This window comes from Somniosus microcephalus, chromosome 2 (genome assembly GCF_052327205.1).
Source record: "Somniosus microcephalus isolate GS21.2 chromosome 2, FLI_Smic_1.0, whole genome shotgun sequence".
Lineage (NCBI taxonomy): Eukaryota > Metazoa > Chordata > Chondrichthyes > Squaliformes > Somniosidae > Somniosus > Somniosus microcephalus.
This window is the reverse complement of record NC_140988.1, coordinates 235,364,017-235,385,015: the sequence shown is the minus strand read 5'-3', so window position 1 is coordinate 235,385,015 and position 20,999 is coordinate 235,364,017. Positions and strand designations below refer to the sequence as shown.

At 44.2% G+C, this 20,999-nt stretch overlaps 1 protein-coding gene across 19 annotated transcripts in view; it reads left to right on the top strand.

Annotated features, from left to right (window-relative positions):
* Positions 1-20,999, top strand: part of clocka (clock circadian regulator a) — a 311,097-nt gene that overhangs the window by 249,470 nt on the left and 40,628 nt on the right. For 14 of the 19 annotated variants that reach the window (XR_015074178.1, XR_015074174.1, XM_085970176.1 and 11 more), the window contains 3 exons: positions 8,503-8,641; positions 10,509-10,562; positions 16,879-16,982. Coding sequence is in view for 17 of the 19 variants with exons in the window: in XM_085970176.1 (XP_085826302.1) it covers positions 8,503-8,641; positions 10,509-10,562; positions 16,879-16,982 (297 nt within the window). In the remaining 2 variants the exon portion in view is untranslated. The remainder of the gene's footprint in view (positions 1-8,502; positions 8,642-10,508; positions 10,563-16,878; positions 16,983-20,999) is intronic. The other 5 variants (XM_085970133.1, XM_085970116.1, XM_085970123.1 and 2 more) reach the window with 3 other exon arrangements.

Here is a 20,999-nt window from a genome sequence, read left to right as displayed (position 1 = left end):
ATCTTTGCTTTAACCAAGCCATTACAGGCTGGCCACTGGCCAACAAAGGATATGCCCGTCAGACTTGGCTCACGACTCCTGTCAGGAACCTGGGCACAGCTGCAGAACTGGCCTACAACGCGAACCATGCCGCCACCAGAAACATCATTGAGCAGACAGTTGGCATGCTCAAGCAATGGTAATGCTGCCTGGGCCATTCGGAAGGACCTTTGCAGTACAGCCCTGAGCGGGTATCCATATTTGTGGTCAACTGCTGCATGCTCCATAACTTTGCCATCATGAGGAACCAGCCCTTACCATCACCTGGGCAGCAAGAAGTGCAACAGGAGCAGGAACCCGAAGAGGCGGAAGAGCAGGAGCGGCCTGGAGAGCTGCCAGAGCTCTGAGAGCAATTCATCAAAGAGCGCTTCACCTAAACCATCCCCAATACACCAGGGACTCCAAAGCGGCATCAGAGAACCTGAGTATCCTGTCTGGTCTTCTTGCAGCCATTTTTGTCTTCAGAAGCATTCCCTGCTATCTGCAGCCAGAATGCACCTTGCCTTTAAGAGGTGCTACCTGCCTTTAAGATGCCTGACTTCCAGTTTCCCTAAACAGGTGTATAGCCAATGAATAGTGTTGGCTGCATGCCTGAGTAATGATACAGAGCTGGCAGTACCAATTTCATTTGGTCCTTGTGACCATGTGAACAGGCGCATGCAGCATGCACCGTGCCCTGTGTGCCAGTTTTTGGGCGTGATCAAATTTCCAGGCTGTGATGTTCTTTGAGGCCAAGTTTACAAAGGGAGAACAATTAGTCTAGATTTCACTCACGGCCAGATCTAGCCCAAGAAGATACATCACAAGTCACATATGAAATTTTGTTCTGATCAACGATGCAAGGTCCGACTTAACCAATAAATGCCACATTAACACCATTTTTGAACAATTTCAAAATTTTGAACACATTTTGAACAAAAATCAGTTTCGGAGTTCCGAGCACAGCAAATAAACTGGGCATAACTTTGGTACCTTTGATCGCCTTTTGGGTTTAATATATTGATAGACAGCAGCTCAATTGCTTTTATTTTGTGTGTGAATTTGGCCTGAATGATAAAAATACGCATAGTTGGGGAAACAACGCCATGGTGGCTGGCACCTCCATGGCCGAAAGCTTTTCATGGGTACAAATAATGGGGCCCAACTCAAATCTGAGCAGGTGGTGAAGCACCTTGTGCAACAAACATTAAAAAAATGGTTATATAGTGACAATTCACCCTACACAGACAAAACCATAGTAAACTGAACAAACTTGCATTTATATAGCGCCTTTTATAAATCAGGACGTCTCTTCAACCAGAAGTGCCAAGTGGATGATCCTTCTCGTCGTCCTCCTGAGGTCCCCACAATCACAAATGCCAGTCTTCAGCCAAACCAATTCATTCCACGTAATGCCAAGAAATAGCTGAGTACACTGGCCACAGCAAAGGTTACGGGCCCTGACAATATCCTGGCTGTAATGCTGAAGATCTGTGCTCCAGAACTAGCCATGCCTCTAGCCAAGCTGTCAGGGTACATCTACAACACTGGCATCTACCCGACAATGTGCAAAATTGCCCAGGTATGTCCTGTCCATAAAAGCAGGACAAATCCAACCCGGCCAATTATCGCCCCATCAGCCTACACGCAATCGTCAGTGAATTAACGGAAGGAGTCATCAACAGTGCTATCAGGCAGCGCTTAAAATAACCTGATGACTGATGCTGGCTTCAGGCCTCATTACAGCCTTGGTCCAAACATGGACACAAGAGCTGAATTCCAGAGGTGAGGTGAGAGTGACTGCCCTTGACATCAAGGCAGCATTTGACCAAGTATGGCACCAAGGAGCCCTAGTAAAACTGAAGTCAATGGGGATAAGAAGGAAAACTCTCCAGTGGCTGAAGTCACATTTGGCATAAAAGAAGATGGATGTGGTTGTTGGAGGCCAATCATCTCAGCCCCAGGACATCGCTGCAGAAGTTCCTCAGGGCAGCGTCCTAGGTCCAACTATCTTCAGCTGCTTCACCATGACTTTCCCTCCATCATAAGGTCAGGAATGGGGTTGTTCGCTGATGATTAGTGTCCAGCTCCATTCACAGTTCCTCAGATAATGAAGTAGTCCATACCTGCAAGACCTGAACATCAGGCTTGGACTGATAAGTAGCATTTGCATCACACAAGTGCCAGACAATGACCGTCTCCAACAAGAAAGAGTCTAGCCACCTCCCTTTGATATTCAATGGCATTACCATCGCTGAGTCCTCCACCTTCAACATTGTAGGGGTCACCATTGACCAGGAACTAAACTGCAACAGCCACATTAATGCCGTGGTTACTAGAACAGGCCAGAAGCTGGGTATTCTGTGGTGGGTAGCTCACCTCTTGACTCCCCAAAGCCTCTCTACCATCTACAAGGCACAAGTCAGGAGTGTGATGGAATATTCTCCACCTTCCTGGATGGGTGCAGCTGCAACAACACTCAAGAAGTTCAACACCATCCAGGATAAAGCAGTCTGCTTGATCAGCATTCCATTCACAATACAAAACCAGGTGGGAACGTAAGCTGAGAGGAGGATACAAAGTGTCTGCAAAGGGATATGGACAGGTTAAGTGAGTAGGCAAGAAGGAGGTGGCAGATGGAGTATAATGTGGGGAAATGTGAGGTAGGAAGAATAGAAAAACAATCTTTTTTAAATGGTGAGAAACTTAAATGTTGGTGTTCAGAGGAATTTGGATGTCCTTGTACATGAAACACAAAGTTAACATCCAGGTATAGCAAACAGTTAGGAAGGCAAATGGTATGTTGGCCTTTATTGCAAGGGGGTTGGAGTATAAGAGTAAGGAAGTTTTGCTGTGATTGTACAGGGCTTTGGTGAGACCACACTTGGTGTACTATGTACAGTTTTAGTCTCCATACCTAAGTGATGATATACTTGCCTTAGGGGAGGTGCTACAAAGGTTCACTAGATTGATTCCTGGGATGAGAGGGTTGTCGTATGATGAGAGATTCAATAGAATGGGCCTATTTTCTCGAGTTTAGAAGAATGAGAGGTGATCTCATTGAAACATAAGATTCTTAGAGGGCTTGACAGGGTAGATGCTGAGAGGCTGTTTCTCTTGGATGGAGAGTTTAGAATTAGGGGGCATAGTCTCAGGATAAGGGGTCGTCCCTTTAAGACTTGGATGAGTAGAAATTTCTTCAGTCAGAGGGTTGTGAATCTTTGGAATTCTCTACCCCAGAGGTCTGTGGATGCTCAGTCGTTGAGTATATTCAAGTCTGAGATCGATAGATTTTTGGACTCTAAGGGAATCAAGGGATATGGGGATCAGCCGGGAAAGTGGAGTTGAGGCCGAAGATCGGGTATGATTTTATTGAATGGCGGAGCAGGCTCGAAGGGCTGTGTGGCCTACTCCTGCTCCTACTTTTTATGTTCTTATGTGCTGCTGTCCCAGTCGTGCTGTTCCCCCACGCCCCCTGCTGGGTGCCGCTGTCCCCACTGGGTGCCGCTGTCTCACCGGGTGCTGTTCCCCCGCGCCCTTGCTGGGTGCCACTGTCCCGACACTTATAGACCAGTCCGGATCGGGTGTTCACCATTTTCAAACTTCTGACCAGAGGCAAGAGTGCCACCACTGAGCCAAGGACTAAACAAGCTGAGGATCAGTGTTACAGATTCATTAGGCACATTAAACTTGCCAACAATGCTGTACAGAAATAAGTCAGCACTTATTGGTGATTATGAGAAGACATGGGAAACTACATTATAAGGCTGCTTAAGTGGTATAGCTGTCCCTTAGGCTAAATGTTTTCTCTATCTAGTAAATTGCTCTCTGGCACCTTTTTTATATAGGGGTGCTGTAGCAAAATAGGTAAGATATGCTTAGCAACACCATGATGAATGAAAAGGAAACGTCTGCTATTTCCATTTGAATGACAGACTTTGGGAATACAACGATTTGCACAGTAATGCTGGCAGCATGGAAAAAGGCAGAATGCTGTAAACATTTATGAGATTGAATTGAAACTACCCAAGATTGAAAAGCCAACTGGCATGCAAGTACATTTCCAGGAAAAGAGCTGGATGATGGGATTTAATACACAACTGGATAAGCATGGTGCAAAACTGAAGGCCAGCTTTGTAAAATGTGCTGTGCTGAAAAAAAACTATTAAGGGCCATATTTGTCAATACCACCCCGATTTGTCCACAATGCAGCCAACTGCAAGTCAAGAATGTAGATGTAAATAATTTTTTCAATGAAGCTTTGTGAAGCAAGTAACAAAAGTAGCTTTATATGGGCACTCATAAACTGACAGCAGCAGGCTTTTTGCAGGCTTATTGAAACATATAAGATTCTGAGGGGGCTTGACAGGGTAGATGCAGGGAGGATGTTTCCCCTCGTGGGGGAATCTAGAACTAGGAGGCATAGTTTCAGGATAAGGGGTTGCCCATTTAAAACGGAGATGAGGAATTTCTTCTGAGGGTCGTGAATCTTTGGAATTCTCTATCCCAGAGAGCTGTGGAGACCGAGCCATTGAATATATTCAAGGCGGAGATAGGCATATATTTGAGCTACAGGGCAGTCGAGGGTTATGGGGAGCAGGCAGGAAAGTGGAGTTGAGGCCAAGATCAGATCAGCCATGATCTTATTGAATGGCGGAACAGGCTCGAGGGGCCGAATGGCCTACTCCTGCTCCTATTTCTTATGTTCTAGGAATCAAGCTCTAATGCTGAATTAGGTCATAACTGTGCTTTTCTTTATGGTAAGAAAGTACACAGTACTGGAAACTGGAAAATTTGGGTACATGTAGCAGTATTTTTTTTCGAAAGCTGGAGAGGGAAAATTCTACAGAAAAACTATTTTGTTTAATAAAAATAGTTGCTGATAGTTATCAAGGACCATTTTGCTAATTGTGTTTGGAGGGAAACCGTACAGAGGTATTACTTTTTTCTTTTTGCTGATACTTATCATTGTGCATATAGTTCATTGTATGTCACCGTTTTTAAATATTTCTATTGATAACCTTCACAGTTTTAGAAACATAGAAGATAGGAGCATGAGTAGGCCATTTGGCCCCTTGAGCCTGTTCTGCCATTTAATGAGATTATGGCTGATCATCCAAATTCAGTACCCTGTCCCTGCTTTCTCCCCATATCCCTTTAGCCTTAAGAAATATATCTAACTCCTTCTTAAATGGCTTACCCCTTATCCTTAGACTGTGACCCCTGGTTCTGGACTCCCCCACCATTGGGAACAGCCTTCCTGCACCTAGTCTGTCTAGTCCTGTTAGAATTTCTAGAGCCACTTCCTTAAGTACCCTAGGATGTAGATCATCAAGCCCTGGGGATTTATCGGCCTTCAGTCCCGTCAATTTCCCTAACATATTTCCCTACAAATACTGATTTCATTCAATTCCTCCCTCTCATTAGACCCTATGTTCCCCGACATCTCTGGGAGGTTATTTGTGTCCTCCTTTGTGAAGACAGAACCAAAGTATGTATTTAATTGGTCTGCCATTGCTTTGTTCCCCATTATAATATCCCCTGATTCTGATTGCAAGGGACCTACGCTTGACTTCACCAATCTTTTTCTCTTCACATATCTATAGAAGCTTTTACAGTCAGTTTTTATGTTCCCTGCAAGTTTACTCTCATAATCTATTTTCCCCCTCTTAATTAATCCCTTTGTCCTCCTTTGCTGAATCCTAAACTGCTCACAATCCTCAGGTTTGCTGCTTTTTTTTTAATTCATTGATGGGATGTGGGTGTCGCTGGCTGGCTAGGCCTGCATTTAGTGCCCATCCCTAATTGCCCTTGAGAAGATGGTGGTGAGCTGCCTTCTTGAACCGCTGCAGTCCATATGGTGTAGGTACACCCACAATGCTGTTAGGAAGGGAGTTCCAGGATTTTGGCCCAGTGACAGTGAAGGATCGGCGATACAGGTCCAAGTCAGGATGGTGTGTGGCTTGGAGGGGAACTTGTAGGTGGTGATGTTCCCATGCGTCTGCTGCCCTTGTCCTTCTAAGTGCTAGAGGTCGCGGGTTTGGAAGGTGCTGTTGAAGGAGCTTTGGCGAGTTGCTGCAGTGCATCTTGTAGATGGTACACACTGCAGCCACAGTGCGCCGGTGCTGGAGGGAGTGAATGTTGAAGGTGGTGGATGGAGTGCCAATCAAGCGGGCTGCTTTATCCTGAATGGTGTCGAGCTTCTTGAGTGTTGTTGGAGCTGCACTCATCCAGGCAAGTGGAGAGTATTCCATCACACTCCTGACTTGTGCCTTGTAGATGGTGGAAAGGCTTTGGGGAGTCAGGAGGTGAGACACTCGCCGCAGAATTCCCAGCCTCTGGCCTGCTCTTGTAGCCACAGTATTTATATGGCTGGTCCAGTTCAGTTTCTGATCAATGGTAAGCCCCAGGATGTTGATAGTGGGGGATTCAGCGATGGTAATGCCATTGAATGTCAAGGGGAGATGGTTAGAGTCTCGCTTGTTGGAGATGGTCATTGCCTGGCACTTGTGTGGTGCGAATGTTACTTGCCACTTGTCAGCCCAAGTCTGAATGTTGTCCAGGTCTTGCTGCATATGGACACGGACTGCGTCAGTATCTGACAAGTCTCGCATAGTGCTGAACAGTGTGCAATCATCAGCGAACATCCCCACTTCTGACCTTATGATGGAGGGAAGGTCATTGATGAAACAGCTGAAGATGGTTGGGCCTAGGACACTGCCCTGAGGAACTCCTGCAGTGATGTCATGTGATTGAGATGAATGACCTCCAACAACCACAGCCAACTTCCTTTGTGCTAGATATGATTCCAACCAATGGAGAGTTTTCCCCTTGACAAGTGATATGTCCTCTCCTTGGATCTTATGCTATCCCTAATTCCCCTTGTTAGCCAATGTTGAGTCACCTTTTTTGTTTTATTTTTATGCCAAACAGGGATGAACAAATTCTGTAGTTCATCCATGCAATCTTTAAATGTTTGCCATTGCCTATCCACCATCAACCCTTTAAGTAACGTTCCTCAATCTATCCTAGCCAACTCGTGCCTCATATCGTAGTTTCCTTTATTTAAATTCAGGACCCTAGTCTCTGAGTCAACTACTTCACTCTCCATCTTAATGAAGAATTCTATCATATTATGATCACTCCTCCCCAAGGGGCCTCACACAATAAGAGTGCTAATTAATCCTTTCTCATTACATAATACCTAGTCTAAGATGGCCTGATCTCTAGTTGGTTCCTCGACATATTGGTCCAGGAAACCATCCCTATACACTTTAGGAATTCCTCCTCCACAGTATTGTTACTAATTTGGTTAACCCAATCTATATGTAGATTAAAGTCACCCATGATAACTGCTGTGCCCTTATTGCACACGTCTCTAATTTCCTGTTTAATGCCATCCCCAACCTCCGCATTACTGGTATTGGGTCTGTATACAACTGCTACTAACATTTTCTGCCCCTTGTTATTTCTCAGCTCTGCCCATACAGATTCCGCATCACCAGAACTAATATCCTTCCTTACTATTGTGTTAATCTCTTTAACCAGCAATGCTACCCCACCTCCTTTTTTCCTTTTTTCCTGTCCTTCCTGAATATTGAATACCCCTGGATGTTGAATTCCCAGCCTTGGTCACCCTGGAGCCATGTCTCCGTAATCCCAATTATATCATCCGTTTACATCTATTTGCGCAGCTAATTCATCCACCTTATTACTAATGCTCCTCACATTAAGACACAAAGCCTTCAGGCTTGATTTTTTAACACTCTAAGTCCTTTTAGAATTATTATTTACTGTGGCCCTGTTTGATTTACACCCTTGATTACTCTGCCTTCCACTTTTGCTTTTCTCCTTCCTGTCTTTTGCTTCTATCCTTGCTTCCCTTTCCTCTGTCTCCCTGCACAGGTTCCCAACTCCCTGCCATTTTAGTTTAAACCCTCCCCAACAGCACCAGCAAACACTCCCCCTAGGACATCGGTTCCGGCCCCGCCCAGGTGCAAACTGTCCAGTTTGTACTGGTCCCACCTCCCCCAGAACCGGTTCCAATGTCCCAGGAATTTGAATCCCTCCCCCTTGCACTTTTAAAGAAAGTTGGTAAAGTTATAAGAATATGTTTAAAGATTGTGTCAGAAGGGGAATATACAGAAGTACTGCATCAGCTGACATGGAGTATATTATTCATTCTGTAGTTTTTGGGCATGTAATTGTAATTAAAGTTATGTTTAAAACTGTACATATGTGTTTTTCTAATTTTTTTTTGGGGGGGGGGGACAGGGGCAACCTGTATACAGGGATAGGCTTTAAGTGCATCAGTATGGTAAGTGTGTATTATAAAATATACTAGCTTTAGAGAAATGGGAGGTATATTTTGACAGTTTGATTTTATTTACTAGGTGTTTTTTTTGTCAAATTTAAGCTCATCATTATTGACATTACAAAATAAATGTTTTTCCTTCCTTTCTCTCTACCTCTCCCTTTTGGAAGCAGGATTCTGGATCTGACATTAAGCTAAACACAGTCAGTCTCAAGGAGGCATTGGAAAGATTCAATCACAGCCGTACACCATCTGCTTCCTCCAGTTCGAGGAAGTCTTCGTCACATACTGCAGTGTCTGATCCAGCCTGTAAGTTTCAGGAATAATAGTGTAACTAAGTTTAAATTTTATGGTAAAATTAGTGTTAGTTACAATATTATTGAAGTTTTAAACTCTTATTTTTGATGGAGATATATTCTCGCTTTCACTTTCTGCGTAGCACCCTCTTGTTTTTGTGTGCAACTTTTAGGAGGTAGACCATTTCCAGCAAATAAAGATGATTTCTCTACTTGGATATTCTTTGTGAGATGAAAAGATAAGTCTATTCACACTTCTGGTGGGATAAGGTAGAACCTAAAAGAGCAACATAGAGTACAGAAATGTACTGCCATGTGTGTTTGCCATTGCTAGGTTATAATTTAATAAAACTCCAAAATGGTGTCTGACTGGCAATAAGATATTGTCCCATAATTTGCGGTCAGTGACAAAGCAAAGGCGTTCCCCACTGGCCCCGAAGTAAGCTTCCCACAAAGATCTCGTGATCTCCATGGCGAGATGTTTGGCTTTTCCGATGTTCAGTTGAAATCAGCATAAGTTAATGGGGTCACAGTCTAAGGATAAGGGGTAAGCCATTTAGGACAGAGATGAGGAATTTCTTTACCCAGAGAGTGGTGAATCTGTGGAATTCTCTGCCAAAGAAGGCAGTCGAGGCCAATTCATTAAATAAAGTTGGATATATTTCTTAAGGCTAAAGGGATCAAGGGATATGGAGAGAAGGCAGGAACGGGGTACTGAATTTGGATGATCAGCCATGATCTCATTGAATGGCGGAGCAGGCTCGAGGGGCCGAATGGCCTACTCCTGCTCCTATCTTCTATGTTTCTATGAATCCCTACGCGAGCTGCTGTGACGTCAATAAGCTGTCTAAGCGGCCAATCACAATGCAGAATTCTCAGACCTGTAACCAGGAAGTGAACAAGCTCCTTTTATTCTAACTTAAAAATGTATAGAGAGCAAAACAAAAATTGGGGCTCTCACATGGGGAAAAGGTCAACCTGAAATAAATATGAACAAGGTTTTAAAATATGTATAATTTTTTTAAAGTTTCTTAACAATTGTAATTAAAAATTGAATTAAGAATTAAAATTAGTTTTTTAGGGCCATAACATTTGTTTAGCAGTCAATATGCTGTTAAAACTCCAGTTACATCTAATCCAAAAAGGTCTAACTTTTAATGGGGTATTTAACAGTGATAGTAGTGCGGAAAAGCCAAAGCTTTTGTCAGTTTCTCTGATTCCCCGATTACACTGATTGCCAGTGGGGGGGTGGTGGGGGTCCACAGTGCAGCCAGTGTCGGGGCAGTGAATGACTGACTGACTGCAGCTTCAGAATTTCCGTGTTAGGATGCGTATGTGCTAAATCCTGGAGTTGCAATCAGTTTCAAAGGGGTAATAACAGTGAGCACTGTTTATTCACTGTTATTACCAACTTCAAATTCAAGGCCAATTTGTACAAGACAATTATTCACCAGTTACATATCATTTGTGATAGTGATATAGTCACACGATAGATATGGATGATGAAGTCAATCCAATCGGAGTGCAGATCAGAACAGAGTGTTAAGTTGCGAGTTTGGTGAGTGAGGGAGTGAATCTTAAAGGTTAATCTCTTATTTCTATAAATTCTAGTCTTGTGTGCTTGCAATTAGCATTTAAATTTACTGTTTCAAGTTTTAAGTTTCTTCCACGCTTGGGCAGGGCTAAGCAAGCCCTGTGCTGGAGAGCAGGTGAGAGTAATTAATTAAGTGATCTAATCTGGTTCTGTAACTGCCAGAGAGGTCACTTATTTAAATCTCAGCAGTATAAATAAGGGAGGCTAGAGTGCAGTTTGTCACGGAGTGCAGATCGGAACAGTGTGTTGAGCTGCAGGTGAGGCGTTCTTTTTCCATCTTTGTCAGCTTCCAGGAGAGCAGGAGCTAAAAAGCTGCACAAGAGGGGACAGAGAACCAGCGGTGAGTATTTCTACAGTATTTCTACATTCCAGTCATTAAAGTAAAAGTAAGGTCTCTAGTTTAGAGTAAGTAGTGTTTAAAGGGAAGTAAGGTCCCTAGTGTATTTAATATTCTTTAATTTAAAGGGAGTAAATTAAGGGTAGGACGTGGCAGGGCAGCTTGGCAGCACTCCTCCTGTGCTATGTTGGAAGTCAGGGACACTTTAGTTGTCCAGGGCGAACACATGTGCAGGAAGTGTCTCCAGCTACTCGAAATCCACGTTTCGGAGCTGGAGCTGCGGTTGGAGTCACTGTGGAGCATCCGCGAAGCTGAGATCTTCGTGGATAGCACGTTTAACAAGGTGGTCACACCGCAGGTAAAGAGTGCACAGGCAGACAGGGAATGGGTGATCGCCAGACAGAGCAAAAGAACTAAGAAGGTAGTGCAGAAGTCCCCTGGGTCCATCTCTCTCTCCAACAGATTTTCGGTTTTAGATACTGATGGGGGAGATGGTTTCTCAGGGGAATGCAGCAAGAGCCAAGTCTGTGGCACGACGAGTGGCTTAGCTGCAATAGGAGGGGAGGAAAAAGAGTGGGAGAGCAATAGTGATAGGGGATTCTATCGTAAGGGGAACAGATAGATGTTTCTGTGGCCGCAGATGTGACTCCAGGATGGTATGTTGCCTCCCTGGTGCCAGGGTCAAGGATGTCACTGAACGGCTGCAGGGCATTCTAAAGGGGGAGGGCGAACAGTCAGAGGTTGTGGTTCACATTGGTACCAACGACATGGGTAGAAAGTGGGATGAGGTTCTGCAACAAGAATTTAGGGAGCTAGGTAGCAGATTAAAAAGCAGGACCTCAAAGGTTGTAATCCCTGGATTACTCCCGGTGCTACGTGCTAGTGATATAGGAATAGGAGGATAGAGCAGATGAATGTGTGGCTAAAGAGTTGGTGCAGGAGGGAGGGCTTTAGTTTCCTGGATCACTGGGTCTGCTTCTGGGGAAGGTGGGACCTGTGCAGTCGGACAGGTTGCACCTGAACCGGAACGGGACCAACATCCTTGCGGGGAGGTTTGCTAGTACGGGGGGGGGGGGGGTTAAACTAACTTGGCAGGGGGATGGGATATGGAGTGGAGCTATAGTAAGGGGTGATGCACAGCCAAATATAGAGGAAAAAACAAGTCAGCCTGGAAGGCAGAGCAAATATAACGGCACAAGGGAGTATGGCAAGGCTGGATGGCATTTATTTTAATGCAAGGAGTCTTGCGAGTAAGGTAGATGAATTGAAGGTGTCGATGAACACATGAGAGTATGATATTGTTGTTATCACAGAGACATGATTGAGGGAGGGACAGGACTGGCAGCTCAATATTCTGGGGTATAGAATCTTCAGGTGAGACAGAGGGGGGTGTAAAAGAGGAGGGGGTGTTGCAATATTAATCAAGGAGTCAATTACTGCTGTAAGGAGGGATGCTATCTTAGCAGGTTCCTCTAATGAGGCCATATGGGTAGAACTTACAAACAAAAAGGGGGCAAGCACTTTGCTGGGAGTGTACTATAGGCCCCCCAAACAGTCAGGGGGAGCTAGAGGAACAGATATGTAGGCAAATCTCAGAAGTGTAGAAATAATAGGGTAATAATAGTAGGGGATTTCAACTTCCCCAATATTAACTGGGATAGTAGAGTGTGAAAGGCTTAGAGGGTGCGGAATTCTTAAAGTGCATCCAGGAGAGCTTTTTGAGCTAGCATGTAGAAAGTCCTACAAGAGAGGGGGCGGTACTGGACCTAATTCTAGGGAATGTAGCCGGGCAAATGGTAGAAGTGTCAGTAGGAGAGCATTTTGGTGACAGTGACCATAATTCGGTGAGATTTAAGGTAGTCGTGGAAAAAGACAAAGATGGACCGGAAATAAGGTTCTAAATTGGGGGAAGGCCGATTTTAATATGATAAGGCAGGATCTGACCAATGTGGACTGGGATCAGCTACTTATAGGAAAATCCACATCAGAGCAGTGGGAGTCTTTCAGACAGGAAATAGAGAGAGTACAACGGCAACATGTTCCCGTAAAGGTCAAGGGTGGGACCAACAAGCCCAGGGAACCCTGGATGTCAAGGGATATACGAGAATGGATTAGGAAAAAAAGGGAGGCTTTTGGCAGATACAAAGGACTAAAAACAGTGGAAGCCCTAGAGGAGTATAGAAAGTGCAGGGGGGGTACTTTTATTAAAAAAAAAAAAAAAAGAAATTAGGAGAGCCAAGAGGGGGCATGAAAAAACACTGGCAGGTAAAATAAAGGAAAATCCCATGGTGTTTTATAAGTATATTAAGGGCAAGAGGATAACCAGGGAAAGAGTAGGGCCCATTAGGGACCAAAGTGGCAATCTGTGTGTAGAGCCAGAAGATGTAGGTGAGGTTTTAAATGAATATTTTGCATCTGTGTTCACTATGGAGAAGGACAATGTAGGCATAGAAATCAGGCAGGGAGATTGTGATATACTTGAACAAATTGGTATTGAGAGGGAGGAGGTACTAGCGGGTTTAACGGGCTTAAAAGTGGATAAATCCCCAGGCCCAGACACGATGTATCCCAGGCTGCTGTGTGAGGCAAGGAGATTGCGGGGCTCTGACACAAATTTTCAGAACCTCTCTGGCCACAGGGAAGGTGCCAGAGGACTGGAGAACAGCTAACGTAGTACCATTATTCAAGAAGGGTAGTAGGGATAAACCAGGGCATTACAGGCCAGTGAGCCTAACATCAGTGGTAGGGAAATTATTGGAAAAAATTCTGAGGGACAGAATTAGTCTCCACTTGGAGAGGCAAGGATTAAATCAAGGATAGTCAGCATAGCTTTGTCAGGGGGAGATCATGTCTGACCAATTTGATTGAATTTTTCGAGGGGGTGACTAGGTGTGTGAATGAGGGTAGTGCAGTTGATGTAGTCTACATTTGTTGAAGCATATTTGTTTCTGCTCCTTTCGACTCTAGGCTACTACATGCACTCCTCACTCCACTCTACCTTCAGTAGCAGAGCCTTCAGCCATTTTGCACTTGCATCATGTATCTGGAATATCCATTTTATATCAATGCTCCTTGCTAAATCTCTCCCCATCTTCACAACCTTCCTTAAAGACTATTTCTTTGCTCTTCAATCACCACCTCTTCTCCTAGCTCCTGTTCAGTGGCCAGTCTTTCCCTCTTCCCTTTTTTTTCTGAAGCACCTTGGAAAGATTTGCTATATTAAAGTCATATTATATAGAAAATGCCAGGCTCCACTGCCAGTGTAGAACCTCACTAGAACCAAGTGTAAATCAAAGTTTGGGCTACAAACACAGTAGTGCATTTCTGTCCTGTGTTCAAAACTAATACGATTACATAAGAAGTAGGAGCAAGAGTAGGCCATACGGCCCCTCGGGCCTGCTCCGCCATTCAATAGGATCATGGCTGATTCTGCACTAGCAACAGAGCATTATCATTCCTGCCCTTATAATTGCAATTGGTTTGTTGGTGATTGTTTGCAATTTAGAATCATAGAATGGTTACAGCACAGAAGGAGGCCATTTGGTCCGTCAAGCCCGTGCCGGCTCTCTGCAAGAGCACTTCAGCTAGTCCCACTCGCCCACCCTTTCCCCGTAGCCCTGAAAATTTTTATCCTTCAGGTACTTAACCAACTCCCTTTTGAAAGCCACGATTAAATCTGCCTCCACCACCCTTTCAGTCAGTGCATTCCAGCTCCTAACCACTCGCTGCATAAAAAAGCTTTCCCTCATGTCGCCTTTGGTTCTTCTGCCAATCACCTTAATTCTGTGTCCTCTGGTTCTCGAACATTCCACCAATGGAAACAGTTTTTCTCTATCGACTCCGTCTAGACCCCTCATGATTTTGAACACCTTTATCAAATCTCCTCTCAATGTAGTACCATTGTTCAAGAAGGGTAGTAGGGAATTACAGGCCAGTGAGCCTAACATCAGTGGTAGGGAAATTATTGGAAAAAATTCTGAGGGACAGAATTAGTCTCCACTTGGAGAGGCAGGGATTAATCAGGGATAGTCAGCATGGCTTTGTCAGGAGGAGATCATGTCTGACCAATTTGATTGAATTTTTTGAGGGGATGACCAGGTGTGTGGATGTAGTCTACATGGACTTCAGTAAGGCTTTTGACAAAGTCCAGCATGGGAGACTGGTCAAGAAGGTAAGAGCCCATGAGATCCAAGGCAATTTGGCACATTGGATCCAAAATTGGCTTAGTGGCAGGAGGCAAAGGGTGATGGTCGAAGGTTGTTTTTGTGACTGGAAGCCTGTGTTCAGTGGTGCTAGGTCCTTTGCGGTTTGTAGTGTACATTAATGATTTAGATATGAATGTAGGTGATATGATCAGTAAGTTTGCAGATGACACGAAAATTGGTGGAGTGGTAAATAGTGAGGAGGGAAGCCTCAGGCTACAGGACGATATAGATGGGATGGTTAGATGGGCAGAACAGTTGCAAATGGAATTTAACCCTGAAAAGTGTGAGGTGATGCATTTTGGGAGGACAAACAAGGCAAGGGTATACACAATGAATGGTAGGATCCTAGGAAGGACAGAGGATCAGAGGGACCTTGGTGTGCATGTACATAGATCCCTAAAGGCAGCAGGACAGGTAGATAATATGGTTAAAAAGGCATATGGAATACTTGCCTTCATTAGCCGAGGCATAGAATATAAGAGCAGGGAGGTTATGCTGGAGCTGTACAAAACGCTAGTTAGGCCACAGCTGGAATACTGTGTGCAGTTCTGGTCGCCACACTATAGGAAGGATGTGATTGCATTGGAGAAGGTGCAGAGGAGATTCACCAGGATGTTACCTGGGCTGGAGCGCTTCAGCTATGAAGAGAGACTGGACAGGCTGGGGTTGTTTTCCTTAGAGCAGAGAAGGCTGAGGGGGGACCTGATTGAGGTGTACAAAATTATGAGGGGCATAGATAGGGTAGATAGAAAGGAACTTTTCCCCTTAGTAGAGGGGTCAATAACCAGAGGGCATAGTTTCAAGGTAAGGGGCAGGAGGTTTAGAAGGGATTTGAGAAAAAACTTTTTCACCCAGAGGGTAGTTGGAATCTGGAACTCACTGCCTGAAAGGGTGTTAGAGGCAGGAACCCTCAACATTCAAGAAGCATTGACATTTAGATAAGCACTTGAAACGCCATAGCATACAAGACTATGGACCAAGTGCTGGAAAATGGTATTAGAATAGACAGGACTTGATGGCCGGCACGGACACGATAGGCCAAAGGGCCTCTTTTTCTGTGCTGTATAACTCTATGACTCTGAGTTCATCCATCTGGAAAACGTCTAGTTCCTCCCTCTTCTCCGTCCCCTTCAGATCACAATATACAGCTATTTCTTAAATGATTGTAAGGTTTTAGCCTTCACTTCTTTAGTGCCCATTCCACATATTGGTCACTCTTTTTGTGTGAAGAGGAATTTCCTGACGTCAGCTCAAAATATGCCTTTCACTAGTTTGAACAAATATATGGTACAAATACCATACTTTTGCCACCAACTGATTTCACCTCCCCCTGGCACCATCTCAGGCTGAACCACACTGTTTGCAATCTTGGCATCCTGTTTGATCTCTGCATCATGAAGTCTGCTTTCTTCCACCTCCGGCCCTACCTCAGACCATTTCTGAAAACCAAATAGAATTTATTGGAGGCTAAGAGTGAAGCATTCTATGATCTATCTTAAATGCTGTTGATGAATCTAGACTGACACTTCAGTACTGAGGGAGTAATTTTGGATGAAATGTTAAGCCATGAAGTCAGGAAGCACTTCTTCTCACAAAGGGTAGTGGAAATCTGGAAAACTCTCCCTCAAAAAAACTGTTGAGGCTAGGTCAATTGAAAAATTCAAAACTGAGTTATAGATTTTTGTTAGGTAAGAGTATTAAGGGATATGGAGCAAAGGCAGGTAAATGGAGTTGAGGTACTGATCTAATTAAATGGAACAGGCTCATGGGGCTGAATGGCATACTCCTGTTCCTATGTTCCCACTCTTCACTAACATCTTTCTACCCCTGCATTATAGTCTGATACAAATGATGGTATCCTTTGTATCCCTTCCTTGTAAGCAATGCCCTGGAGATCTGCTAATATTTTTGAAAATGGATAAAGTGCACAAAGACAGAAAGTTGCTTTCCATTGATTGCTTATAGAAGAAAAAACAGATAAGATTGTAAATAAAGTTTTATTTTTGGTACACTCAGCTGATGAGTCCTAGAATTTTTTTGAACCATTAAATCATTCTACAATATTTATTGTATTTTGATTCTTAATTTTTTCAATCCTATTTTCATTTTAATAGCAACACCCACTAAACAACTGACTGATACAAGCACACCTCCACGACCGGCAATAACATCTGGTTTTGAAATGACCCCTCAGAGAAGGGCATCACTGAGCAGCCAGGTAAAATTGGAGGTTTTTTTAAACAATTATTTTCTTGCTTTATGGACCAGCAGGATGATTTTAAAGTGCCCTGTAAGTGTATTTTTTATATTAGTGAATTATGTGATTGATTCTTTTTCACTTCCAGCATACTACACACTTCAATGGGTTTCAAAAACAGACACATTCCAAGAAGGAAAAAGTGTGAGATTGTCATATGGTGTTAACTCATGTAACCTCCCTTCCTCTGCTGCAATATAGAGGACACACCTCACACTAGTTTTTGTTTACCCAAGTATTTCTTTTGCATTGTCAAGATTTGTCATGGTCAGAATATTTGCCCATTGGCTTTTTTTGCATTGTTAAATCTGTCTCAGAAGTTAATGTGAAGCCCCACCCCATCCTGTAAACTTAAACAGTTTTGTTACTGGACCTACTATACGTGCAAACTGACTTTCATTATTAGATTGAGAGTTTGGCTGTGGAGAGGCCACAGTGGAGTTCTTTCTAATGAAATAATGTCTTGAGCAGCAAGTAAAGTAAGTTAGGGAAAGGAAGAGTGAAAACGCTGTGAAATACATAGTTTTTTTGGGAAGCTTTTGATGGCAGAATATCAGGGAGCAAGCTAAGTGGTTTAAGAAGAGATTCCAAAGGGCATAGGTGTAATGACTCAAGGATCAGTCTCTGATGGCAGGTCAGAGGGTTAGGGAATAAGCACTAGTCTGAAGTCAGGGGAACAGAGGGTGCAATTTGAAGCTTACAGTTGGGTAAGATTAACCAAATAAGGTGGGCATGGAGCATTTAGAAAATGAAGTCGAGGACCATGGTCAATTCGCGGAACCAATGGAGTTGGCAAGGATGGTGATGTGTGGGATTTTGTGTAGCATAGCATTCTGACCGTAGAGTTCTCAATTAGCTGAAGTTTGTGATGGGTGGTGGTAGGAAGGCCATCAAGAACATTTGAGAATACGATCCTAAGATGATGAAGGTTTCAGCAGTGGAGGGAATGAAGTGGATGCACAAGTAAGCAATGTTCTAGAGGTGCCAGATGGTGGTTTTGGAGATTGATTGGATATGTGTTAGAAAGCTCAGTTTAGGGTCAAACTAACATTGAGCTGTAAGAAATTGCAACTCAGCCAGGACAGGCAGTCCGATGGTATACAAAGAGAGAAATTGTATTGATATCTTTCATGTCCTTGGGACATCCCAAAATGCTTCACATCCACTTAATTACCTTTTGAGGTGTAGTCACTGATGTAATGTAGGCAAATGTGGCACCAGTTTCCATATAGCAAGATACCACAAACAGTTGTCAAATGAATGTCCATTTAATCTGTTCTTCGTGGTGTTGATTGAAGGATAAATGTTAGTCACTGCACCAGGAGAACTCCGCTGCTTTTCTTCAAGAACGTAATTCAGTCCTTACTTTAAAGTTACATAGAATTACATAGGATATACAGCACAGGAACAGGCCATTTGACCCAACTAGTCCATGCCGGCGTTTATGCTCCACTCGAGCCTCCTCCCGTCTTTCCTCATCTAACTCTATCAGCATTACCCTCTTTTCCCTTCTCCCTCATATGCTTATCTAGCCTCTTCTTAAATTCATCTATACCATTTGTTTCTACCACTCCCTGTGATAGTGAGTTCCACATTCTCATCACTCTCTGGGTAAAGAAGTTTCTTCTGAATTCCCTATTTGATTTCTTGGTGGCTATCTTATATTAATGACCTCTAGTTTTGCTCTTCCCCACAAGTGGAAACACTCTCTGGCCGCGATTTTGCCGGCGCTCAGAGGGCGGGTTTGGAGGCGGGTCAGGAGTTAAATCCAAGAACCCGCCGCGAACCCACCTCCACGCAACTTTCCAAAGTGTCAGGTCTGCGACTTCTGATCAGACCCAACACCAAGCGGCGAGAGAGGCAGTAAAGGCTTGTTAACTACCTGTTTAATGCTACTTTGAGAGGGCTTTTCAATTTTGCAACATTTTCAGCGTGTTCCACGGCATTCCAGAAACACGCCAGCTGATTGTCAGGTGTTCCAACAAGCTGAATAGTTCACAGCTGCAAGTGCAGCATTAAAGCTAACCTGCCAATTTCAAAAGCCAGAACTTTCTGATTGCAGGATTTGGAAGACATCTTTCAGGTGTATTGAGGTTGTAAGTGTGTGTTGTGAGATCTATATGCACTGTGACCTCCTTGGAATAACCTCTCTCCACTTTGACTGAGCGCTGATAACATTTCATCCTCAAGTGACATTTTCACCAGCAAAATGGGAACCATTTATATTCTCTCATCATAGTCCTCCGATTTGGAGGATGAGTAGCCGCAGCAGAACCAAACACACCAGCAGCACCGACAACAAGAGCGCCAACCTTCTCGAGCCACCTGATGCTGCACAGGGCAGAGGCCGTCAGCAGGGCTGCACCGCGCCGCAGGAGATAACCCCAACACAGGGTTTACAGGCAGAGGATGAGCTTCCTCAACATGACTGAGCAGCAGTGCCAAAGGAGGCTGAGACTTTCGCGAGAGGTGGTCGCAGACATCTGCACAATACTGCACCAAGACCTGCAGCCCTGCTGCTGCTTGCGACAATGCAGAACTGCTTCAGCCCGAAAGTCTTCATAATCTGGGTACTCTACATCCTGGAACGCATGCTCACCTTCCAACTCCTTAACGTCCTTGTTCAGCATTACCTTGATCTTATTTCCATCTGCACGTTCTGGTTCAATTATCCCTCTAATCCTATTTCATCTGAAGACCACACTTGGTCTTTACTTCCCATCTGCAAAGCTACAGGAAATTGACTAGCTATTATATTTTTCCAACTTGAAACTTACTTTAAATTACCCTCTCTTCAGGGCTACATTCCTGGGCAATTGTGGCATTTTTTTCACTGTCACAATCAGTAATGCCTCATTCCACCTCTGAGTTCTCCAGTATCTGTTCTACCACCTCTGTTCTAACTCTCACATATGCCAATTTTCATAGGGGTGGGAGAAGGAATAACAGAGGAAAAGTCGAAAATATTGAACAGCTATTTATCGTACCTCTGCCCACCACCCCCATTAAAATCAATGACAAGTTCGAGTTTGCTGAATTAACGACACAGTGATTGCCACAACTGCTTAGACCATTCCACATATGGTGCTGGTGGGCTCAGTATGTTTGGCACAATCACAGGGATCACAGTTTACTGTTTAAGAAATAATTGTGTTGACCATATTTAAAATTATTCAGTGATGCAGTCTAGCATCACTGGTGCAAAACAACAGAAATTTGGCCCCGATATTAACGGGGAGCAGGGGAGCGTGCGGAGGAGGCTGAAAGTGGCTGTAGAACCTGGCAAGGGAGGCTGGAGATCGGGCTGGGGGAGGCCAAAGGCTTCCTTGAGGGGCTTAGGGGGAGCACTCCTGCTCCTCCTGACACACGAGTGTGAAAGAGCCACTTACCTTGGGGAATCGGTAGTTCCCACTTCGGATCAGCTGCCGATAATCCCACAGGTTGGGCCTTCCCCTCACTATTAAATTTAAGTTGCAGTGCTGATGATGTCATCAGCCATGAATTTAGTATGTTAATTAGACCCCGCCTACCTTTTGCAGGAGCCTCGCCCATGGCCTGATTTCTGCACTTTAAAATTTAATGGGGCAGGAATAAGATCAGATTGGGGTCCGATTGCCCAATCCTGATATTTTAACCCTCCTCCCCAGCCCCCTCCCACCCGTTGCGGGGTGGCATGCGGACCTATATATCTGGTAGGAGCGGGTGCCAGTTCCTAGCCTAAAACTACCATCCAAATGTGATATCCAAAGGCTCATTGGGTAGCATTCTCGCCTCCGAGTCAGTAAGTTGTGGGTTCAAGTCCTACAAATTCTAGGTGGACACTCCAGTACAGTACTGAGAAAGTACTGCACTGTTGGAGGTGCCGTCTTTCAGATGAGATGTTTGCCCCCTCAGATGGATGTAAAAGAACCCATGGCACTATTTCAAAAAGGACGCGACTGCTGCCAACGAACCGGAAGTAGTTGCACATGTGCCGTT